The 20,529-nt window shown below is 38.1% G+C and overlaps 1 protein-coding gene and 1 pseudogene across 1 annotated transcript in view; one reads left to right on the plus strand and one right to left on the minus strand.

Moving 5' to 3' along the window:
* The window catches only part of TBC1D8B (TBC1 domain family member 8B), a 72,129-nt gene that overhangs the window by 21,928 nt on the left and 29,672 nt on the right, over positions 1–20,529 (minus strand). Inside the window, exons 7-10 of the mRNA XM_006082275.3 lie at positions 18,358–18,525; positions 11,551–11,700; positions 10,692–10,842; positions 10,003–10,217 (exon numbers count right to left, since the gene is read on the minus strand). Of these exons, the coding sequence (XP_006082337.1) occupies positions 10,003–10,217; positions 10,692–10,842; positions 11,551–11,700; positions 18,358–18,525 (684 nt within the window). The remainder of the gene's footprint in view (positions 1–10,002; positions 10,218–10,691; positions 10,843–11,550; positions 11,701–18,357; positions 18,526–20,529) is intronic.
* LOC102427175 lies at positions 19,379–19,772 on the plus strand (annotated as a pseudogene).

Here is a 20,529-nt window from a genome sequence, read left to right on the forward strand (position 1 = left end):
GGAGGTCAAATCCCTCTAGTATTAACTATAACAATCAAGGCTTAACTACAACAAGACTGCGCACAAAGACCACTAGGGGGTGTACCAAGAAAGCGTAAAAAAATGCGGAGACAAAGAAACAGGACAAAACTATCAAGGGAGGATACTGAGTTCAGAACCACACTTTTGAGGTCTCTTGAGAGGCTTCTAGAGTCTGTCGATAAACTTGATGAGATGTACAGGAAATCTAATGAGACCCTCGATGGTGTGATAAAGGACCATCTAGAAAGTAAGCATACACTGACTGAAATAAAGAATATTATACAGACTCCCAACAGCAGACCAGAGGAGCGCAAGAATCAAGTCAAAGATTTGAAATGCGAAGAAGCGAGAAACACCCAACCGGAAAAGCAAAATGAAAAAAGAACCCAAAAATACGAAGATAGTGTAAGGAGCCTCTGGAACAGCTTCAAATGTACCAACATCAGAATTATAGGGGTACCAGAAGATGAGAGACAGCAAGATACTGAAAACCTATTTGAAGAAATAATGACAGAAAACTTCCCCCACCTGGTGAAAGAAATAGACTTACAGGTCCAGGAAGCGCAGAGAACCCCAAACAAAAGGAATCCAAAGAGGACCACACCAAGACACATCATAATTAAAATGCCAAGAGCAAAAGACAAAGAGAGAATCTTAAAAGCAGCAAGAGAAAGAAACTCAGTTACCTACAAGGGAATACCCATACGACTGTCAGCTGATTTCTCAACAGAAACTTTGCAGGCCAGAAGGGAGTGGCAAGAAATATTCAAAGTGATGAATACCAAGAACCTACAACCAAGATTACTTTATCCAGCAAAGCTATCATTCAGAATTGAAGGTCAGATAAAGAGCTTCACAGATAAGGAAAAGCTAAAGGAGTTCATCACCACCAAACCAGTATTATATGAAATGCTGAAAGGTATCCTTTAAGAAGAGGAAGAAGAAGAAAAAGGTAAAGATACAAATTATGAACAACATATATGCATCTATCAACAAATGAATCTAAGAATCAAGTGAATAAATAACCTGATGTACAGAATGAACTGGTGATTATAATAGAATCAGGGACATAGAAAGGGAATGGACTGACTATTCTTGGGGGGAAAAGGGGTGTGGGAGATGCGGGAAGAGACTGGACAAAAATCGTGCACCTATGGATGAGGACAGTGGGTGGGGAGTGAGGGCGGAGGGTGGGGTGGGAGCTGGAAGGAGGGGAGTTATGGGGGGAAAAAAGAGGAACAAATGTAATAATCTGAACAATAAAGATTTAAAAAAAAAAGAGTACCAAATTACATACCATGGAGGTACCGGAAAGAGAAGAGAGCAAAAAATTGAAAACCTATTTGAAAAAAATAATGACGGAAAACGTCCCTATATTGAAGGAAATATACATACAAGTCCAGGAAGCACAGAGTCCCAAAGATGAACCCAAAGAGGCCCACACTAAGAAACATCATAATTAAAATACAAAAGTTTAAAGACAAAGAGAATCTTAAAAGCAGCAAGAGAAAAAGCAGTTTATTACCTACAAGGGAGCTCCCATAAAAATGTCAGCTCATATCTCAACAGAAATGTTACAGGCCAGAAGGGATTGGCATGAAATTTTCAAAGTGATGAAAAGCAAGGGCTTAAAACCAAGATTACTCTACCCAGCAATGCTATCATTTAGAATCGAAGGACAGATAAAGAGCTTTCTAGATAAGAAAAAACTAAAGGGGCTCATCACCAGCAAACCAGAATTATATGAAAGATTAAAGCAGCGGTTCTCAACCTGTGGGTCGTGACCCCTTTGGGGGTCGAATGACCCTTTCACAAGGGTCGCCTAAATACATCCTGTATATCAGATATTTACATTACGATTCATAACAGTAGCAAAATTACAGTTATTAAGTAGCAACAAAAATAATTTTATGGTTGGGGGTCACCACAACATGAGGAACTGTATTAAAGGGTCGCGGCATTAGGAAGGTTGAGAACCACTGGATTAAAGGGTCTTCTTTAAGAAAAAAAAGATAAAAAATATGAATGATCAAACAGCAATAAAGACATATCTATCAACAGTTGAATAGAAAAAACAAATTATACAAACAAGCAGAACAAAAACAGACTCATAGATACAGAGAACATTTTGATGGCTGCCAGATGGGAGGGGGTTTGGGGTATGGATAGAAAAAGTGAAAGGATTAAGGAGTTCAAATTGGGAGATTTCAAGATGGTGGCCGGGAGGATGGCAGTGAGGGAGAGAGTGTGAGTGAGGGAGGGAGCAAAAGAGGAGTGTGTGGACATGGGGTGTGTGTGTGTGTGTGTGTGTGTGTGTGTGTGTGTGTGTGTGTGACTGAGAGACAGCTAGATCTCACAGGACCTATGGAGGCTGGGGGACTGGGCTCACATAGCCTGGCAATCTCTGTGATTGCTGTAATCTCTCCTGGAACACAGGCTCTGCTGCAGAGGCAGTGACATCTTGAAGGGGAGAGCTGCTGTGACTGGTAGCCCAGCCTCAAGTCCACCCAGGGGGCACTCAGACACCACCTGGGATCCTAAAGCCACTCTGGCCAGGGACCTGCTGCCTCGGCTGCCAACCCACGGACACCGAGACTCCAGTTTGCCCGGCTGAAGGCTACTGTGAGTTCCAGAGCGTACTCCCCTCGTGCCAGCCAGATGCTTTGCCCCGGACACTGCGACCACACCAGCAGCTTCACGAGCAGCAGCTGCCCCTGGCCACGACCACGCAACTGGCCACTAAGTCCACCACTGCAGCCACAGGACTTGCGCGACTCGACACTTACATCCTTCAGTGAAAGCAAAATGGGGAGACAAAAGAACAACCCCCAAAGAAAGAAAAGGAAGAATAGAAAGAAAAGGAAGAATAGAAAGAAAAGGAACTAAATGCAACATGTCAGAAAAAGAATTCAGAATACGGTCATACAGGACCCTTATTAACCTATGTAAGAATCAGGAGGAAATAAAGAGTGATATAGCTACAATAAAAAACACTATGGAAGCTTTCAACAGTAGACTAGGAGAAGCGGAGGACCAAATTAGCAAATTAGAAGACAGGGAAGCAAAACACACCCAATCTGAACTGCAACTAGAGAAAAAAAATCAAAAGACAGGAGGAGAGCCTGAGAGAGCTTTGGGACAACATGAAATGAAGCAACATACATATAATGAGTGCCAGAATGACAAGAAAAGGAGCAAGGGTTTAGAAAACCTATTTGAAGAAATAATGTCAGAAAACTTCCCTGATTTGGGGAAGAAAAGTCATATAAGCACTGAGTCCCAAATAAGATGAACCCAAAAAGATCCACACCAAGACACAATTACAATGGCAAATGTTAACAACAAAAAGAGAATCTTAAAGGCTGCAAGAGAGAGACAGAAAGTTACCTACAAGTGATCTCCCATTAGATTATCAAATGATTTCTCAACAGAAACACATCAGGCCAGAAAGGAATGGAAGGAAGTATACAAAGTGATGCAAAGCAAGGGACTGAATCCAAGAATACTCTATCCAGCGAGGCTCTCATGGAAAATTGAAGGGGAAATCAGGAGCTTCACAGGCAAAGAAAGCCTAAGAGAGTTTATCATTACCAAGACAGCAATGCAAGAAATGCTAAAGGGACTGGTGTAAAAAGAAGAAATAAAAAGGGGATAGAGGGGAGAAGGAACACAGACACAAAAAATAAAAATGGCTGCAAACAAGTACCTATCAATAATAACTTTAAATGTAAATGGCCTAAGTGCTCCAATCAAAAGACATCGAGTGGCTAAATGGATAAAAAAACACATGACCCATATATATGCTGTCTACAAGAGATCCACCTCATAAAAAGAGACTCACACAGACCGAGAGTGAAGGGATGGAAAAATATCTTTCAGGCAAATGGAAATGGAAAAAAAAAGCTGGCATAGCAATACTTATATCTGACAAAATAGACCTCGAAGTGAAGGCCATAACAAAAGATAAGGAAGGCCACTTCATAATATTAAAGGGATTGATACAAAAAGAGGATATAATGCTGGTAAAAATATATGCACTCTATGCGGGAGCACCCAAATACATAAGAAAACTTCTAGAAGATATCAAGGGAGAGATCAACAGCAATACAATCATATAGTACGGGACTTTAATACCCCACTGATATCACTGGATAAATCCTCTAGGCAAAAAAATCAGCAAATAATCAGCAATCCTAAATGACTCACTAGATCAGATGGACTTAATTGACATCTTCAGAACATTCCACCCCAAAGCTACAGAATATACATTCTTCTCAAGGGCACATGGGACATTTTCAAAGATAGACCACATATTGGGACACAGGCAAAGTCTCTCCAAATTCAAGAAGATTGAAATCATATCAAGCATTTTTTCAGATAACAATGGCATAATAATAGAAATAAACTACAATAAAAATATCAAAATAATTCAAACACTTGGAGGCTGAATAGTATACTATTAAACAATCATTGGGTTACCAACGAGATCAAAGAAGAAATTAAAAACATCCTGGAAATGAATAACAATGAAAACAGAACATTCCAAAACCTCTGAGACACAGTGAAAGCAGTCGTGATAGGGAAGTTCATAGCATTACAGGCCTACCTAAAAAAACACACAAGAAAAACTGGTAATAAATGATCTAACTCAACAACTTAAAGAATTATAAAGAGAGCAACAGGAAAAGCCCAGAGTGAGCAGAAGGAAGGAGATAATAAAGATCAGAGCAGAAATAAATGAAATGACCCCCCCCCCCCCAAAAAAAAAAATACAAAACATCAATGAAACCAAGAGCTGGTTCTTTGATAGGATAAACAAGATAGATGAACCTCTAGCCACGCTCACCAAGAAGCAAAGAGAAAGGACCCAAATAAACAAAATCAGAAATGAAAGAGATGACATAACAACAGACCCCACAGAAATACAAATGATTGTAAAAAAATACTATGAACAACTCTAATCCAACAAACTAAACAACCTAGAGGAAATGGACATATTCCTAGAAAAATACGACCTTCCAAAACTCAATCAAGAAGAATAAAAAAATCTCAACAGGCCGATAACTAAGGTGGAAATTAAAGTAGTCATAAAAAAACTTACAGTAAATAAAGCCCAGGGCCAGATGGCTTCACAGGGGAGTTTTACCGAACATTCAAAGAACTAAAGCCAATCCTTCTCAGACTATTCCAAAAAATTCAAGAGGAAGGCACACTTCCAAGCTCTTTCTATGAAGCCAGCATTACCCTAATCCCCAAACCAGATAAAGACACTACTAAGAAAGAAAATTACAGGCCAATATCCCTAATGAACATAAACGCTAAAATCCTCAACAAAATTTTAGCAAATCGGATCCAGCATTACATTAGAAAGATCATACACCATGACCAAGTGGGATTTATTCCAGGGATGCGAGGCTGGTACAATATCCGCAAATCAATAAACGTGATACATCACACAAACAAATTGAGACACAAATTACATAATCATATCAATTCATGCAGAAAAGGCATTTGATAAAATCCAACACATTTTCTTAATAAAAACTCTCAGCTTCATATGACAAATTTACAGCCAACATCATACTCAATGGGCAAAAACTAAAACCATTTCTCCTAAGAACAGGAACAAGAGGGGGATTCCCACTCTCACCACTCCTATTTGACATACTACTAGCCATAGCAATCAGACAAGAAGAAGAAATAAAAGACATTCAAATTGGGAAAGAAGAAGAAAAATTGTCATTATTTGCAGATTACATGATATTGTATATAGAAAACCCTAAAGACTCCATCAAAAAACTGCTAGAATTAAATGAATTCAGCAATGTAGCAGGATACAAAATTAACACCCAGAAATCTATGGCTTTTTTATACACCGGTAATGAACTCACAGAAAGAGAAACTGAAAAAAAATCCCATTTATCATTGCATCAAAAAAATTAAAATACCTAGGAATAAATTTAACCAAGGAGGTAAAGGACCAGAAAATTATAGGACACTGAAAAAAGACATAGAGGAAGACATAAACAAATGGAAGAATATACCGTGTTCATGGATTGGTAGAATCAACATCATTAAAATGTCCATACTACCCAAAGCAATCTATAGATTCAATGCACTCCCCATTAAAATACCAACAGCATATTTCACAGATCTAGAAAGAACTCTCCCAAAATTCATCTGGAATAAAAAAAGACCCCAAATAGCTGCAGCAATCCTGAGAAAGAAGAACAAAGTAGGTGGGATCTCAATACCAGATATCAAGCTATACTACAAAGCCACTGTTCTCCAAATTGCCTGGTACTGGCACAAGAACAGACATATAGACCAATAGAACAGAACAGAGAATCCAAAAATCGACCCATTATGCTCAATTAATATTTGACAAAGGAGGCAAGAATATACAATGGAGTCAAGACAGTCTTTAATAAATGGTGTTGGGAAAATTGGACAGATACATGCAAAAAAAAATGAAGCTAGATCACCAACTGACACCATACACAAAAATAAACTCAAAATGGATAAAGGACTTAAACGTAAGACGGGAAACCCTAAAAATCTTAGAAGAAGCCATAGGCAGCAAAGTAGCAGATATTTGTCATAGCAATATCTTTAATAATATCAATACAGCTCCTAGGGCAATGGAAACTAAAGAGGAAATAAACAAATGGGACTACATCAAAATAAAAAGCTTCTGCACAGCAAAAGAAACCGTCAACAAAACAAGAAAGCCCGCTAAATGGGAGAACATATTTGTCAATGCTATCTCCAATAAGGGTTTAATCTCCAATATTTACAGGAAACTCATACAACTTAACAAAAGGAAGATAAACAACCCAAACAAAAAATGGTCAAAGGATGTACACACTTTTCAAAGAAGAACATACAGAAGGCCAAGAGACATATAAAAACATGCTCAAAGTCACTAATCATCCAAGAGATGCAAATCAAAACAACAATGATGTACCATCTCTCACCTGTCAGAATGGCTATTATCAACAAATCAACATACAACAAATGCTGGAGAGGATGCGGAGAAAAAGAACCCCTCTTGCACTGCTGGTGGGAAGGCAGACAGGTGCAGCCACTGTGGAAAACAGTATGGCGTTTTCTCAAAAAATAAAAAATTGAACTTCCATTTGACCCAGTAATCCCACTTCTAGCAATATATCCCAAGAAAACAGAAACACTAGTCAGAAAGAATATATGCACTCCTATGTTAATAGCAGCACAATTTATAATAGCTAAGATTTGGAAACAGCCTAAGTGCCCATCAGCAGATGCGTGGATAGAAAAATGTGGTACATCTACACAATAGAATACTATGCTGCTCTAAAAAAGAAGGAATTCTTACCATTTGCAACAGCATGGATGGAACTGGAGAGCATTATGCTAAGCAAAATAAGCCAGTCAGAGAAAGATAAATATCACATGATCTCACTCATTTGTGGAATATAATGAACAACATAAACTGATGAACAAAAATAGAACCAGAGTCATAGAGGCACCAAATAGCCTGTCCAATCTATGAGGGAAGGCAGGGGTGAGGGGGTTAAGAGATCAACCGAAGGACTTGTAGACATGCATATGAGCATAACCAATGGATACAGACGAGGGGCGGGGGAGTGAGGGCATGTGCTGGGGGGTGGAGGCGGCTGGAGAGAGGTCAATGGGGGAAAAAGGAGGTTTATGTAATACTTTAAACAATAAAGAATTTAAATTTTAAAAAATAAGTAAAAATTGGTTGTTACAGAATAGTTGTGGGGATGTAAAGTACAGCATAGGGAATATAGTCAATATTATTCCAATAACTATGTGTGGTGACAGATGAGTGTGAGATTTATAAGGATGATCACTCAGTAAGTTATGTAATGTCTAAATCACTGGGGCGCACACCTGAAACTAATATAATAATGTATGTCAACTATAATTAAAAAATAAAAAAAAGAATGTAGGTGAAATGAGGTATGCACTTTCCAGGCCTAGATAGAATCTCCCACAATTTTGTCTCCATACTCTCTCCTCTTTCCTCTGAGTAGTAATAGCAATAAAAGAACACCTTGGAAGCCATGTTTTAAAGATTATCAAGCCTGCTACTAGCTTAAGTCCTTGAATAATCTCACGGAGAGCTGCCTAGTGACTTAAAAACTCACTCATCTCTGTTTATTCCTTTAAGTAAACTTTTATGTTTAGAGATATTACCTGTTTGAAATTATTTGTGTCACTGTCTAACATACCCTAATAAATATGGTGTGCTCCTAAAGGATTTTTTTCTATGATTATGCAACTGCCTACAAAATAAAATTCAAACTCCTGACCAATCCTAAGGTACCTTAGTAATTATTTTTCTCCAATCACTTTGCTTCATTCATCATACTTTCACTAAACAGAACAGGGTCTTATATACATTTCATATTTACCTTTATATGTGCTTGTTTTAGATTGATCCCTTCATCTGCTATGTTCTTTCATTCCATCTCCATAGAAACTAAAAATTCGTAATTTTCAAGACCTACAAATGCTACCTGTTCCATGAAACCTTCTCTGATTCCTCTAGATCAGGGTGGGGAACATCTGGCCCCCCAGGCCATATAAGGCTCACGAAATCATTTGGCTTGGCCCTGCCAAGGCATTAGGGGTGAGTTAAATATTTGACCACATATAGCAGGCTGATTTTTAAAAATATATTTTTATTGATTTCAGAGAGGAAGGGAGAGGGAGAGAGAGATCGAAACATCAATGATAAGAGAGAATCATTGATCGGTTGCCTCTTGCACACCCCCTACTGGGGATTGAGCCTGAAACTCAGGCATGTGCCCTGACCAGGAATCGAACCATGACCTCCTGGTTCATAGGTTGACACTCAACAGCCAAGCAGCAGGCTAATTTTTAAGTTGATAATTTTGTATGGCCCTCGAATGATGTCATAAATATCCAAATGGCCCTTGGCAAAAAAAAGAAAAGGTTCCCCACCCCTGATCTAGATGAAAATAATTTTCCCTATTTTAAATCCTGCCATGACTTTATATTTCTCTAACAATCTTCCTCATTTTTTTTTTTCATTTGCCAACAAGTATGTTTTAATACCTACTAGTCTATATACTTTTAAGGGCAAGATTTTTATCTGATTCATCTTTATATAGTCATAGTCTTTGGCACCTAAAAATCACATCACATTTGATGTGATTTTTATCTGATTCATCTTTATATAGTCATAGTATTGAACACATAAAAGGAAGTATATGTTAAAAAAATTGGTCAAACTGTCCTGTTCGTTAGCATTTTAAAGGAATTTACAGGGCTGTTATAGATTATTCTTTTGGAATAATTCAGTTTAGAGCAAATGCCTAAACTGGTTTCTTCATTGCACATTATATTCTCCTAAAATGGGTGCTTTTAAAACAATTAAATACATTTTAAAAATCCTCATTTCTTTGCTTAATTAAAATGTTAATACTCTCAGACAACACAGATCTGAAATGGTGAAACCAGCAATTCCCCCTCCCACCTTACAACAAATTAAACTGAGACAAAATTACAAACACATTTCACTATGATTATTATTAATAAAAATCAGCTTTGTTTTTGTTGTTGTTGCTTTTTAATAAAGTTGCCCAAAATGCAAGGGATGTGCATAGGTTTTACAACTTAGTCATAATAGCATGTTATTCTTATTCCCTGGGTGTGCCCTGTGAACAGAATGTACTTGGCTGTAATTACAGATCGTTTTGTCCAACACAGACACTAAACTATATTTTTTAAAGAGCAGGGATTCAGTAAACATTGGTTAAATATAAAAGAGAAACAAATTAATAAAATGTCAATAATCCTAAATATTATCACTATCATTCTACTTAGATTAATAATATGCACTATTAATTAAAACTCAACCTCTGTACTTTTCAAACTATTTAAGTTGGATTTGATGTGATTTTTATCACTTGGAACATTTACACAGTTGGCTTCATAACAAAGTCATACCTGGCAGTATCCAATTTTGGGATTCCTGTATGCATAAGCAGTGAGTACTCGCCTCAGAGCAGATATGCCAGTGTCACTCTGAAAGGCTGGGTGCTCAGGCAGGGAGCGACGTAAATCACGTTCAATTTCTTCAGTAGCCAAAGTGCAGGTCCCTAAGGACTGTTCAACCACTTTAGCATAATAGCCAGGATGAGCAGCCATGTCATTAACAGCGCCTGTAAAGATGATTACATTAACACACAAAAGAAGAGGAATGTAATTAAACTACTTCTTGCATATATACATGAAGAATTGGAATACCTTTAAATTTAGCTTTATGCTCAAGTGATATCTGAGTACAAATGAAAGAAAAACCTTCACTCTAGAATCTATAACATGAGGACAACACCAATCTTATCCAACAGAATAACATTTTCATGAACCGTTTTTCCTCTTAATTTTCCTTTGACACTAGAGATAGAGATCCCTCCGACCAATTAGCTATAACTTGCCTAATTAAATAATCTGCTTAGACAATGAATGTGTTGATATATCAGTAAGTATACAAAACTAACATTCCTTCTGTGATTAGTCTGGATTCATGATGAATGACTTTATCCTAGCCATCTTTGCAATTATTTTTAGGTAGCTTGGTGCATAAGTCCTAGAAGGGGCATAATTAATGTCTGCTAAATAAATAAATGTAATACCTGAAAAAAGCATCCAGAGCTCTCCTCTTAAGGTCTCTGGAATCCCTCTTATAACCAGATCTCGAGTCTTTTTAGTCCGAAACATGGTAACACCACGCCCACATTCTGAAAATAGGATGTTCCATGACTGTTCCTTCATCTTTTCTTTCAACTATAACAACAACAAAAAATCTAAGCAACTAAACATAATGAGACATTAACTTCTTTCAAATAACTTGATAGTTCTCATCATCATGAAATAATACGTTTGGAAATCAAGATTTTAGAAACTCAAAATCAGTATTCAGATGGGCCCCAAACTGGTCTACTGTCATCACAAAAATCTTTTAAATCCATGTGAGCATAACAGATTTAATTTACTATTTTAATTCTTAGCTAAACTCATATAAAATGGGAATATCAATACTTTTAGGAGGTAAAGGTTTGAACCATCATTCTCCCCAAATAACCTTGATTAGGACTGATTATTAGAAATATGTACAATTAAAGCCCAATGTTCAACTTTTATCCTTTATCTTAATTCATGGTAACAGTCCTTTTGTGTAATGGAACCAAACAAGTTACATAGAAGTACCTGCTGGAAAAACTTTTCAAGCCCCCAAAAGAGTGTTCAATTGTGGTACCTTCTAGTCCAGCGGTCGCCAACCAGTGATCCGTGGACCACTGGTGGTCCATGAGGTCCGAAAGGTTGGCGACCGCTGGTTTAAGGAAACCTTTGGAGCATCGGTCACCAACCAGTGGTCCGCAGACCACTGGTGGTCTGTGAGGTCCAAATGGTTGGCGACCACTGGTCTGTTCTAAGATTTTTATTTTTAATCAAGTGTTTCAGTCCATAGTAATAAATATTTTGTTTCTGTACCATTTTGGAATTAAGAGTCTCCATATTCTGAGGGTGATATACTGTCATTAAAGCTTCGGTGTTCACAGTTTCACTGTATTCCCTTTGACATGGCAAAGACTGTGCCTCAATATTATCAGATGGATCTGTAGAATGAGAACTAATAGGAACCTGAAAAAGAAAGAATGTAATTGTCCTAAATGTATGCTTAATAGTTTTTGCAAAAAGAAAAAGTGATGTTTTATCTATCATTTATAAACCACAATTTATATGCATAATAAATATTTCAAAAGCAATATTTCAAGGAGACCAGGAGACATTGTTTTTCTATCAAAACTAGAGACACAACAAATTACTATCTGTAAAAGAAAACTCAGGACCTAAGTGAACCAAACCACTCCCCTACAAAAGCAATAAAACACTCGCAAAATGTTGGAAAAAACAACACACAGAACATAGGAAATTAACCAAAGCCACAGAACGAATGGAAAAGCATCAATTTAAGTAAAACAAATGAATATCAACAAGAACACTCCAGGCTGTGAAATTTTAATTTGGGGCTATTCCTATCTGCTACCCTCTCAAGCTCAGAGGTGTGGTAGCCATGAAAGCCAGCATTATCATAGCCAAGGATATTTCATTGGAGCTTCACTAAAATTCCCATCCCTTGGACACAGTCAGTATTTTGACCAGCGGTTCTCAACTTGTGGGCTGCGACCATCGGAAAACACATATAGCATATCAGATATTTACATGACGATTCATAACAGTAGCAAAATTACAGTTATGAAGTAGCAACGAAAATAATTTTATGGTTGGGGGTCACCACAACATGAGGAACTGTATTAAAGGGTCGCAGCATTAGGAAGGTTGAGAATCACTGATTTTGACCAAAGTATCACCTCCCTGGAAAATCTCCATTTCCAGGGTATTATCATTTCATTTGATTCAGACCTCAGCTCTGTTAGGAAAAAAAACATAGCAATATGCTAATTACATCACAACTGTCTAAACCTAATTATGTATGTGGAAAACAAAAGCCTGGCTAGAAACTTAAAAGGAAGGCCTGGAGAACTAGATGGCCATAAGGAACTTTGAAAGGTTCCAACATATTCTTGGGGATCTAAATGTATACGTGCATGTGCAGGACTATGAACCTGCCCAAGAAAAGAAAGAGACAGAAGAAAAGATCCCAGTCACTCAACTCTGGCTGACTTTGGAAGTAAGAAATGAAAGCTAAGACTGATTTATAAACTGCCAAAAGTTTGAGGTATATCTTCACACAAAGATCCCCTTGGCAAAAGGTGGTAAACTTAATGGTTTAAGGCATTTAAGGAAATCTTCTGATCTATCCTTGGCTGACCACCAATTTATACTGACCCAGTGGCTGATCCAAGCAACCCAGGCTTAAAAATAAAAATAAGAAATATGAACAACAACAAAAAAAAGCAAACCATTAAAAATGTCCCTGAGGAGCCCAGTTTTTGGATTTTGTAAACTAAAAATGTAAAGCAGCTATTATAAATAGATTCAAAGAACTAAAGGAAACTTAAAAAAAATAAAGGATTCAGTTAAAAAGTGGGCAAAAGATGCCCTGGCCAGGTAGCAAAGTTGAGGGTTCGATTCCTAGTCAGGGCACATACAAAAATCAACCAATGAATGCATAAATAAGTGGAACAACAAATGGATGTTTCTCTATCTCTCTCTTCCACTCTCTCTAAAAATCAATTTTTAAAAATGTAAAAAAGATTATTTATTAAAAATAAAGAGAGATCCAAGATGGCAGTGGATTAGTTGGAAGCTACACTAACCTCCTCCCAGGACCAAACTGGAATTACAACTAAATAATACAAAAATCAGCCAAAACCGGTTTGGCTCAGTGGATAGAGCGTCGGCCTGCGGACTGAGGGGTCCCGGGTTCGATTCCGGTCGGGGGCATGTACCTGGGTTGTGGGCACATCCCCAGTGGGAGATGTGCAGGAGGCAGCTGATCGATGTTTCTCTCTCATTGATGTTTCTGACTCTCTCTCTCCCTTCCTCTCTGTAAAAAATCAATAAAATATATTTTAAAAATAAATAAATAAATAAATAATACAAAAATCATCCTGAATAACCAACTGAAGACTAGCTGGAGAGAAGCCTTATTAATCAAGGACTTATAGAAGTAGCATATTGAGACTGGTAGGAAGTATGGAGGCATGAGAGGGCTGGCTGGGCTCCTATGGGGATATCTCAACTGTGGGGGGTTCCCCCTGAAAAGTTTGGGGTCTAAACCCCAAGCCAGGTTCCCAAGCCTAGAGCATCAGAACCAGAAATGGTGCTCACATAACATCTTGCTATGAAAAGCAGCATGATCTCTGTCTGCCAGGGCATCCTCTTAAAGGGCCAACAGAAAAAAATTTATTTACAGCCACTCATATCAAGCAACTTCCCTGACCATAATGCTCTGAAACTAGAAATCAATCACAAGAAGAAAACTGAAAAAACACACAAAAATATGGAGGCTAAGTAACATGTTACTATACAATGAATGGGTTAGCAATGAGATCAAGGAAGAAACCAAAAGATACCTTGAAACGAATGAAAATGAGAACACACAACCCAAAATCTGTGGGATACATGGAAAGCAGTCCTTAGGGGGGAAATCATAGCATTACAGGCCTATCTCAAAAAAGAAGAAAAAGGTCAAATAAACAATCTAACTTTACACTTAAAGGTATTAGGAAAAGAACAACAAAGAAAGCCCAAAGTGAGTAGGAGGAAGAAAAAAGAAAATAATAAAGTTCAGAGCAGAAATAAAAGGAGTAAAAACAAAAACAAAAACAAAAAAAAAGATCAATGAAACCAAGATCTAGCTGTTTGAAAAGATAAACAATGACAAACCTTTAACCAGACTCATCAAGAAAAAAGACAAAGGATCCAAATAAATAATATAAAAAATGGAAGAACAACTGAAACCAAAGAAACAGAAAGGACTGTAAGAAAACTACTTTTTTTAATCCTCACCCAAGGATATTTTTCTATTGATCTTTTAGAGAGAGTGGTAGAAAACATTATAAACAACTATGCCAACAAATTTATATGGAACCACAAAAGACCCCCTATAGCAGCGGTTCAAAACCTGTGGGTCGCGACACTTTGGGGGTCGAACGACCCTTTCACAGGGGTCGCCTAAGACCATCGGAAAACACATATATAATTACATATTGTTTTTGTGATTAATCACTGTGCTTTAATTATGTTCAATTTGTAACAATGAAAATACATCCTGCATATCAGATATTTACATTACGATTCATAACAGTAGCAAAATTACAGTTATGAAGTAGCAACGAAAATAATTTTATGGTTGGGGGTCACCACAACATGAGGAACTGTATTAAAGGGTCGTGGCATTAGGAAGGTTGAGAACCACTGCTCTATAGCAACAGTGACCTTGAGAAAGAACAAAGTTGTAGGTATCATGTTACCTAATATCAAACTATACTACAAGACCATAGTAATCAAACCAGCATGGTAATGGCAAAAAACAAAAACAGACACATAGATCAATTGCACAGAATAAAGAGCCCAGAAATAAATGCCTTTATAGTCAATATTTGACAAAGGGGGCAAAAACATACAATGGGGTAAAGATAGTCTATTAAATAAATAGTGTTAGGAAAGTTGGACAGATACATGCAAAAAATGAAACTAGACCACTCTCTTACACCACATAGAAGAAGAAACTCAAAATAGATTAATTTAAGACTCAAAACCATAAAACTCCCAGGAGAAAACACAAGACAGGAAAATCACTGACATTTCTCTTAGAAATATTTTTTTTTGTGATGTATCTCCTCTGCTATGGAAACAAAGAAAAATTATGAATAGGACTACATCAAACTAAAAAGTTTTTGCATAACAAAGGAAATCATCAACAAAACAAAAATACAACCTACTGAATGAGGAAAGGTATTTGTCAATGATACAACTGATAAGGGGTTAATATCCAAAATTTATAAAGAACTCATACAACTCAACAGCAAAAAACACAGACAATCCAATTAAAAAATGGGCCTGGCTGGGTGGCTTGTTGGTTGGAGCAATCAATGTCTCATACACCAAAAGGTGGCAGGTTCAATTCCCAGCCAGGGCACATACCTAGGTTGTTGGTTCAATCCCAGGTCAGGGTGCATATGGGAGACAGCAGCCAATTGATGTCTCTCTCTCTCTCTCTCTCTCTCTCTCTCTCTCTCTCTCTCTCTTTCATTTCAATAAGGAATATATCTTCAGGTGAGGATTAAAAAACAAAGGACAGAGGAACTGAATAGACATTTCTCCAAAGAAGATATACAGATGGCCATTCAACATATAAAAGATGCTGAACACCACTAATCATCAGAGAAATACAAATTAAAACCATAATGAGATACCACCTCACACCTGTCAGAATCGCTATTATCAATAAATCAACACACAAGTTTTGGTGATAATGTGAAGAAAAGGGAAGCCTAATGCATTGTTGGTGGTATTTCAGATTGGTGCAGCCACTGTGGAAAACAGCATGGAGTTACCTCAGAAAATAAAAAACGTAAAGTATATATGCAACCCTATGCTCATTGCAGCACTGTTTACAATAGTCAAAAAATGGAAGTGACCCAAGTGTCATCAATAGAGGAATGGATAAGAAAGTTGTGGTACATATCCTATATAATAAAAGGCTAATATGCAAATTGACTGAACGGTGGAACAATCAGTCACAATGATACACACTGACCACCAGGCAGCAGACGCTCAACACAGGAGCAGTACCCTGGTGGTCAGTGTGCTCCCACAGGGGGAGCGCTGCCCAGCCAGAAGCCGGGCTCAAGCCTAAGCCATCAATTGGACATCCCACGAGGGCTACCAGACTGTGAGAGGGCGCAGGCCGGGCTGAGGGACCCCTCACAGAGTGCACAAATTTCGTGCACCAGGCAACAAATGGATGTTTCTCTATCTCTCTCTTCCACTTTCTCTAAAAATCAATTTTAAAAAATGTAAAAAATGTAGTTAGTGTAGCTTCCAACTAATCCACTGCCATCTTGGATCTCTCTTTATTTTTAATTTACATATACACACACATACACACAATGGAATATTACTTGGCCATAAAAATGAATGAAATCTTATAATTTGCAACAGTATCGATGGACCTAGAGGGTATTATGCTAAGTGAAATAAGTCCTTCAGAGAAAGAAAAATACCATATGATTTCACTTATATGTGAAATCTAAAGAAAGAGAAAACAAAATTGAAAAAGATGAAGAGATTACGAAGTACAAATTGATAGTTACAAAATAATCATGGGGATATAAAATACAGCATAGAGAATATAGTCAATAATATTGTAATAACTATGTATGGTGCCAGGTGAAAAGATCAAGAAGTACAACTTGGGCCCAGCCAGTGTTGCTCAGTGGTTGAGCATCACCTATGAACCAGGAAGTCACGGTTTGATTCCTGGTCAGGGCACATGCCTGGGGTTGTTGGCTTATCCCCAATGGAGGGTGTGCAGGAGGCAACCAGTCTATGATTCTTTCTCATCATTGATGTTTCTATCTCTCTCTCCCTCTCCCTTTCTCTCTGAAATCAATAAAAAGGTATTTTAAAAAAGAAGTAAAAATTGGTAGTTACAAAATAATCATAGGGCCCTAGCTGATGCTCAGTGGTTAGAACATCACAGGTTTGATTTCAGTCAAGGGCATATACCTCGGTTACAAGCTTGATCCCTAACGTTGGTCGGGGTGATTGTGGGAGGCAACCAATTGATGTGTCTCTCATATCGATGTTTCTCTCTCTCTCTGTCTCTCCCCATCCCTTCCACTCTCTCTAGAAATCAATGGAAAAAATATCCTCAGGTGAGGATTAACAACAACAAAATAACAATAATAATAATAATAGTAATAATAATAATAATGGGAATGTAAAGTACAGCATAGAGAATATAGTCAATAATATTGTAATAACTATGCATGGTGCCAGGTGGGTACTTGAAATATCGGGGAGAACACTTTGTAAAGTATGTGATTGCATAACCAGTATTCTATACACCTGGAACTAATATAAATTAAGTTATTAAATGTAAACTGTAAATAAAAAATAAATTGTTGCCCTACCGGGTTTGGCTCAGTGGATAGAGAGTTGGCCTATGGACTGAAGGGTCCCAGGTTTGATTCCGGTCAAGGGCACATGCCCAGGTTGTGGGCTCGATCCCCAGTGTGGGGCGTGCAGGAGGCAGTCAATCCATGATTCTTTCTCATCAATGATGTTCCTATCTCCCTCTCCCTTCCTCTCTGAAATCAATAAAAATATATTTAAAAAATAAATAAAAATAAGAAAAAATTTTTTGCCTTAGCCGGTAGTTCAGTGGTTAGAGCACTGCCTGCAGACTGAAGGGTCACGGGTTTGATTCTTGTCAAGGGCACATACCTTGGTTGTGGGCTAGATCCAGGTCCCGGTTGCAACCAATAGATAGTGTCTCTCTCACATCCATGTTTCTCTCTCTGTCTCTCCCCCTCCCTTCCACTCTCTCTAAAAATCAATGGGAAAAGAATATCCTCATGTGAGGATTAACAAATATTAAATAAAATGAAAAATAAATTGTTTATGAGTTCCTAAAAAGGATACATTCCTAATTCTCAATTCTGCTTTATAATGGGTCTTAGAGAATATATTTTTTTTGTATTAGTCTTTTAAAAAATTAAATATAAGAATGAATAGGAAAGTCACTATGAATTACATTTGAAATAATGGACCACACAAAACACATAACATTTTTTCAAAATTATTTGATTGCTATATAATTACCTCTGTGCTAATATCGTGATATTGATTTGAAGTTGTCCCACACTTGAGCCTGAGTTTTGCCACCAGTTGTTCAAAGTCTGTAACTTCACTGAAGCGAAAAGCTGTTTTTCCTTTGATGCTAATGATGACAGATTTGCTGGAATCATGTGTCTTATCTATAGCTAAGACCTGGGGGGGGAGTAAAAACATATTATAAATGAATCACATTCTCCCTTGATGCTTACACTTCCAGGCAAAATGTGTTTAGCTAACTCTTTTGTGGCTAAAGTTTAGGTTCCTGGTATGACTTATTAAATAATAAACTTTGAAAAACCACAATGAGATCTCACCTCACACCTACCTAAATAGCTATTATCAAAAATTCAACAAACAAGTGTTGGAGAGGATGTGGAGAAAAAAGAATCCTTGCCCACTGTTGGTGAAATTGAAAATTTGTGCTGCCACTATGGAAAACAGTATGCATGTTCCTCAAAAAATTAAAAACACAACTACCATTCCACCACCTTGTTATTTATCCCAAGAAATCCAAAAAATATATATGCATCCCCTATTCAATGTGACATTATTTACAATGGCCAAGATATGGAAACAACTTAAGTGTCCATCAATAGACGACTGGATAAAGAAGTCATGGTACTTATATACAATGGAATATTAGTCAGCCATAAAGAAGAATAAAATCTTACCATTTGTGACAGCATGATGTACTTAGCAGGTATTAGGTTAAGTGAAATAAGTCAGACAGAAAAAGACAAATACCATATGATTTCACTTATATGTGGAATCTAAAAAATAAAATCAATGAACAAACAAAAAAGAAAAAAACTCATAGATACAGGCCTCCTCGGTCTTCTCCTGGACCAGCTCCAGGGAGATTCGCAGGGGGGACAGGCTGAACAGCGGTGGGGTGGGCACCCCAGGGGAGAGGAGGACGTGAGGCCCTGAGGCAGGGGAAGTGACAAGCTGCCCTTCATTGTCAGCCAGGGATGAGTACGTGACCACCCGCCTGCCTGGCCACGATCCTTCATCCACAGAGATGTCAGCCACCAGTGTCCGTGGCCTGAGGGCCACCTACCACCGGGTCCTCGATAAAGTGGAGCTCATGCTGCCTGAGAAATTGAGGCCACTGTACAACCATCTGGCAGGTCCAAGAACAGTTTTTTTCTGGGCTCCAATTATGAAATGGGGGTGGTGTGTGCTGGATTGGCTGACATGGCTTGACCTGCAGAAAATCTCAGTACAGCTCAGTCTGCTGTTTTGATGGTTACAGGGCTTATTTGGTCAAGATACTCACTTGTAATTATTCCAAAAAACCAGAGTTTGCTGTTAATTTCTTTGTTGGGGCAGCAGGAGCCTCTCAGCTCTTTCGTATTTAGAGCTATAATCAAGAACTAAAAACTAACGCAAACAAATAAAAGAGTTCCTGATCATCACAACAACTTAGATGTAGCCATAACCACTGGGACCTAGTTTGTTTTATTATTTGGTTATTGGTAAGGTGTTGCTCCCTGTGCTAATGTTTAGAACACATTTTTAAAAAAAATTTAACTTAACTAGGAGCGAGTACTCAATTCAGCAGAAAAATAAAGCAAATTTAAAAAAAAAAGAAACTCATGGATACAGAGAACAAATTAATGGTTATCTGATGAGAAGAGGTTTGGGGAGCTGGTGAAGCGATTAAGAAGTACAAATTGGCAGTTATAAAATAATCATGGGGATGTAAAGTATAGCATAAGGAATATAGTCATTAATCCTACATAATAAAAGCCCAGGACCAAAATGGCAGAATGACCAGAACGATCAGAGACCAGAATGACCATGGTGCCTCACCCTGGCCGGCAGCCCCCAGCGAGCGGTTAGGGGCAATCAGGCAGATGGACGAGCAGTTAGGGGCAATCAGGGAGGCAGGCAGAGTGGTTAGGGGCAATCACAGTGGAAGGCAGAGTGGTTAGGGGCTATCAGGCAGGCAGAGGCAGTTAGGGGCAATCAGACAGGCAGAGGTGTTAGGGGTGATCGGGCAGGCAGGCGAGCAGTTAGGGGTGATCAAGGAGGCAGCAGAGTGGTTAGGGGCTATCAGGCAGGCAGAGTGCTTAGGGGTGATCAGGCAGGCAGAGGTGGTTAGGGGCAATCAGGCAAGCAGGCAGAGTGCTGAGGGGCGATCAGGCAAGCAGA

This window comes from Myotis lucifugus, unplaced genomic scaffold (genome assembly GCF_000147115.1).
Source record: "Myotis lucifugus unplaced genomic scaffold, Myoluc2.0 scaffold_2, whole genome shotgun sequence".
NCBI lineage: Eukaryota > Metazoa > Chordata > Mammalia > Chiroptera > Vespertilionidae > Myotis > Myotis lucifugus.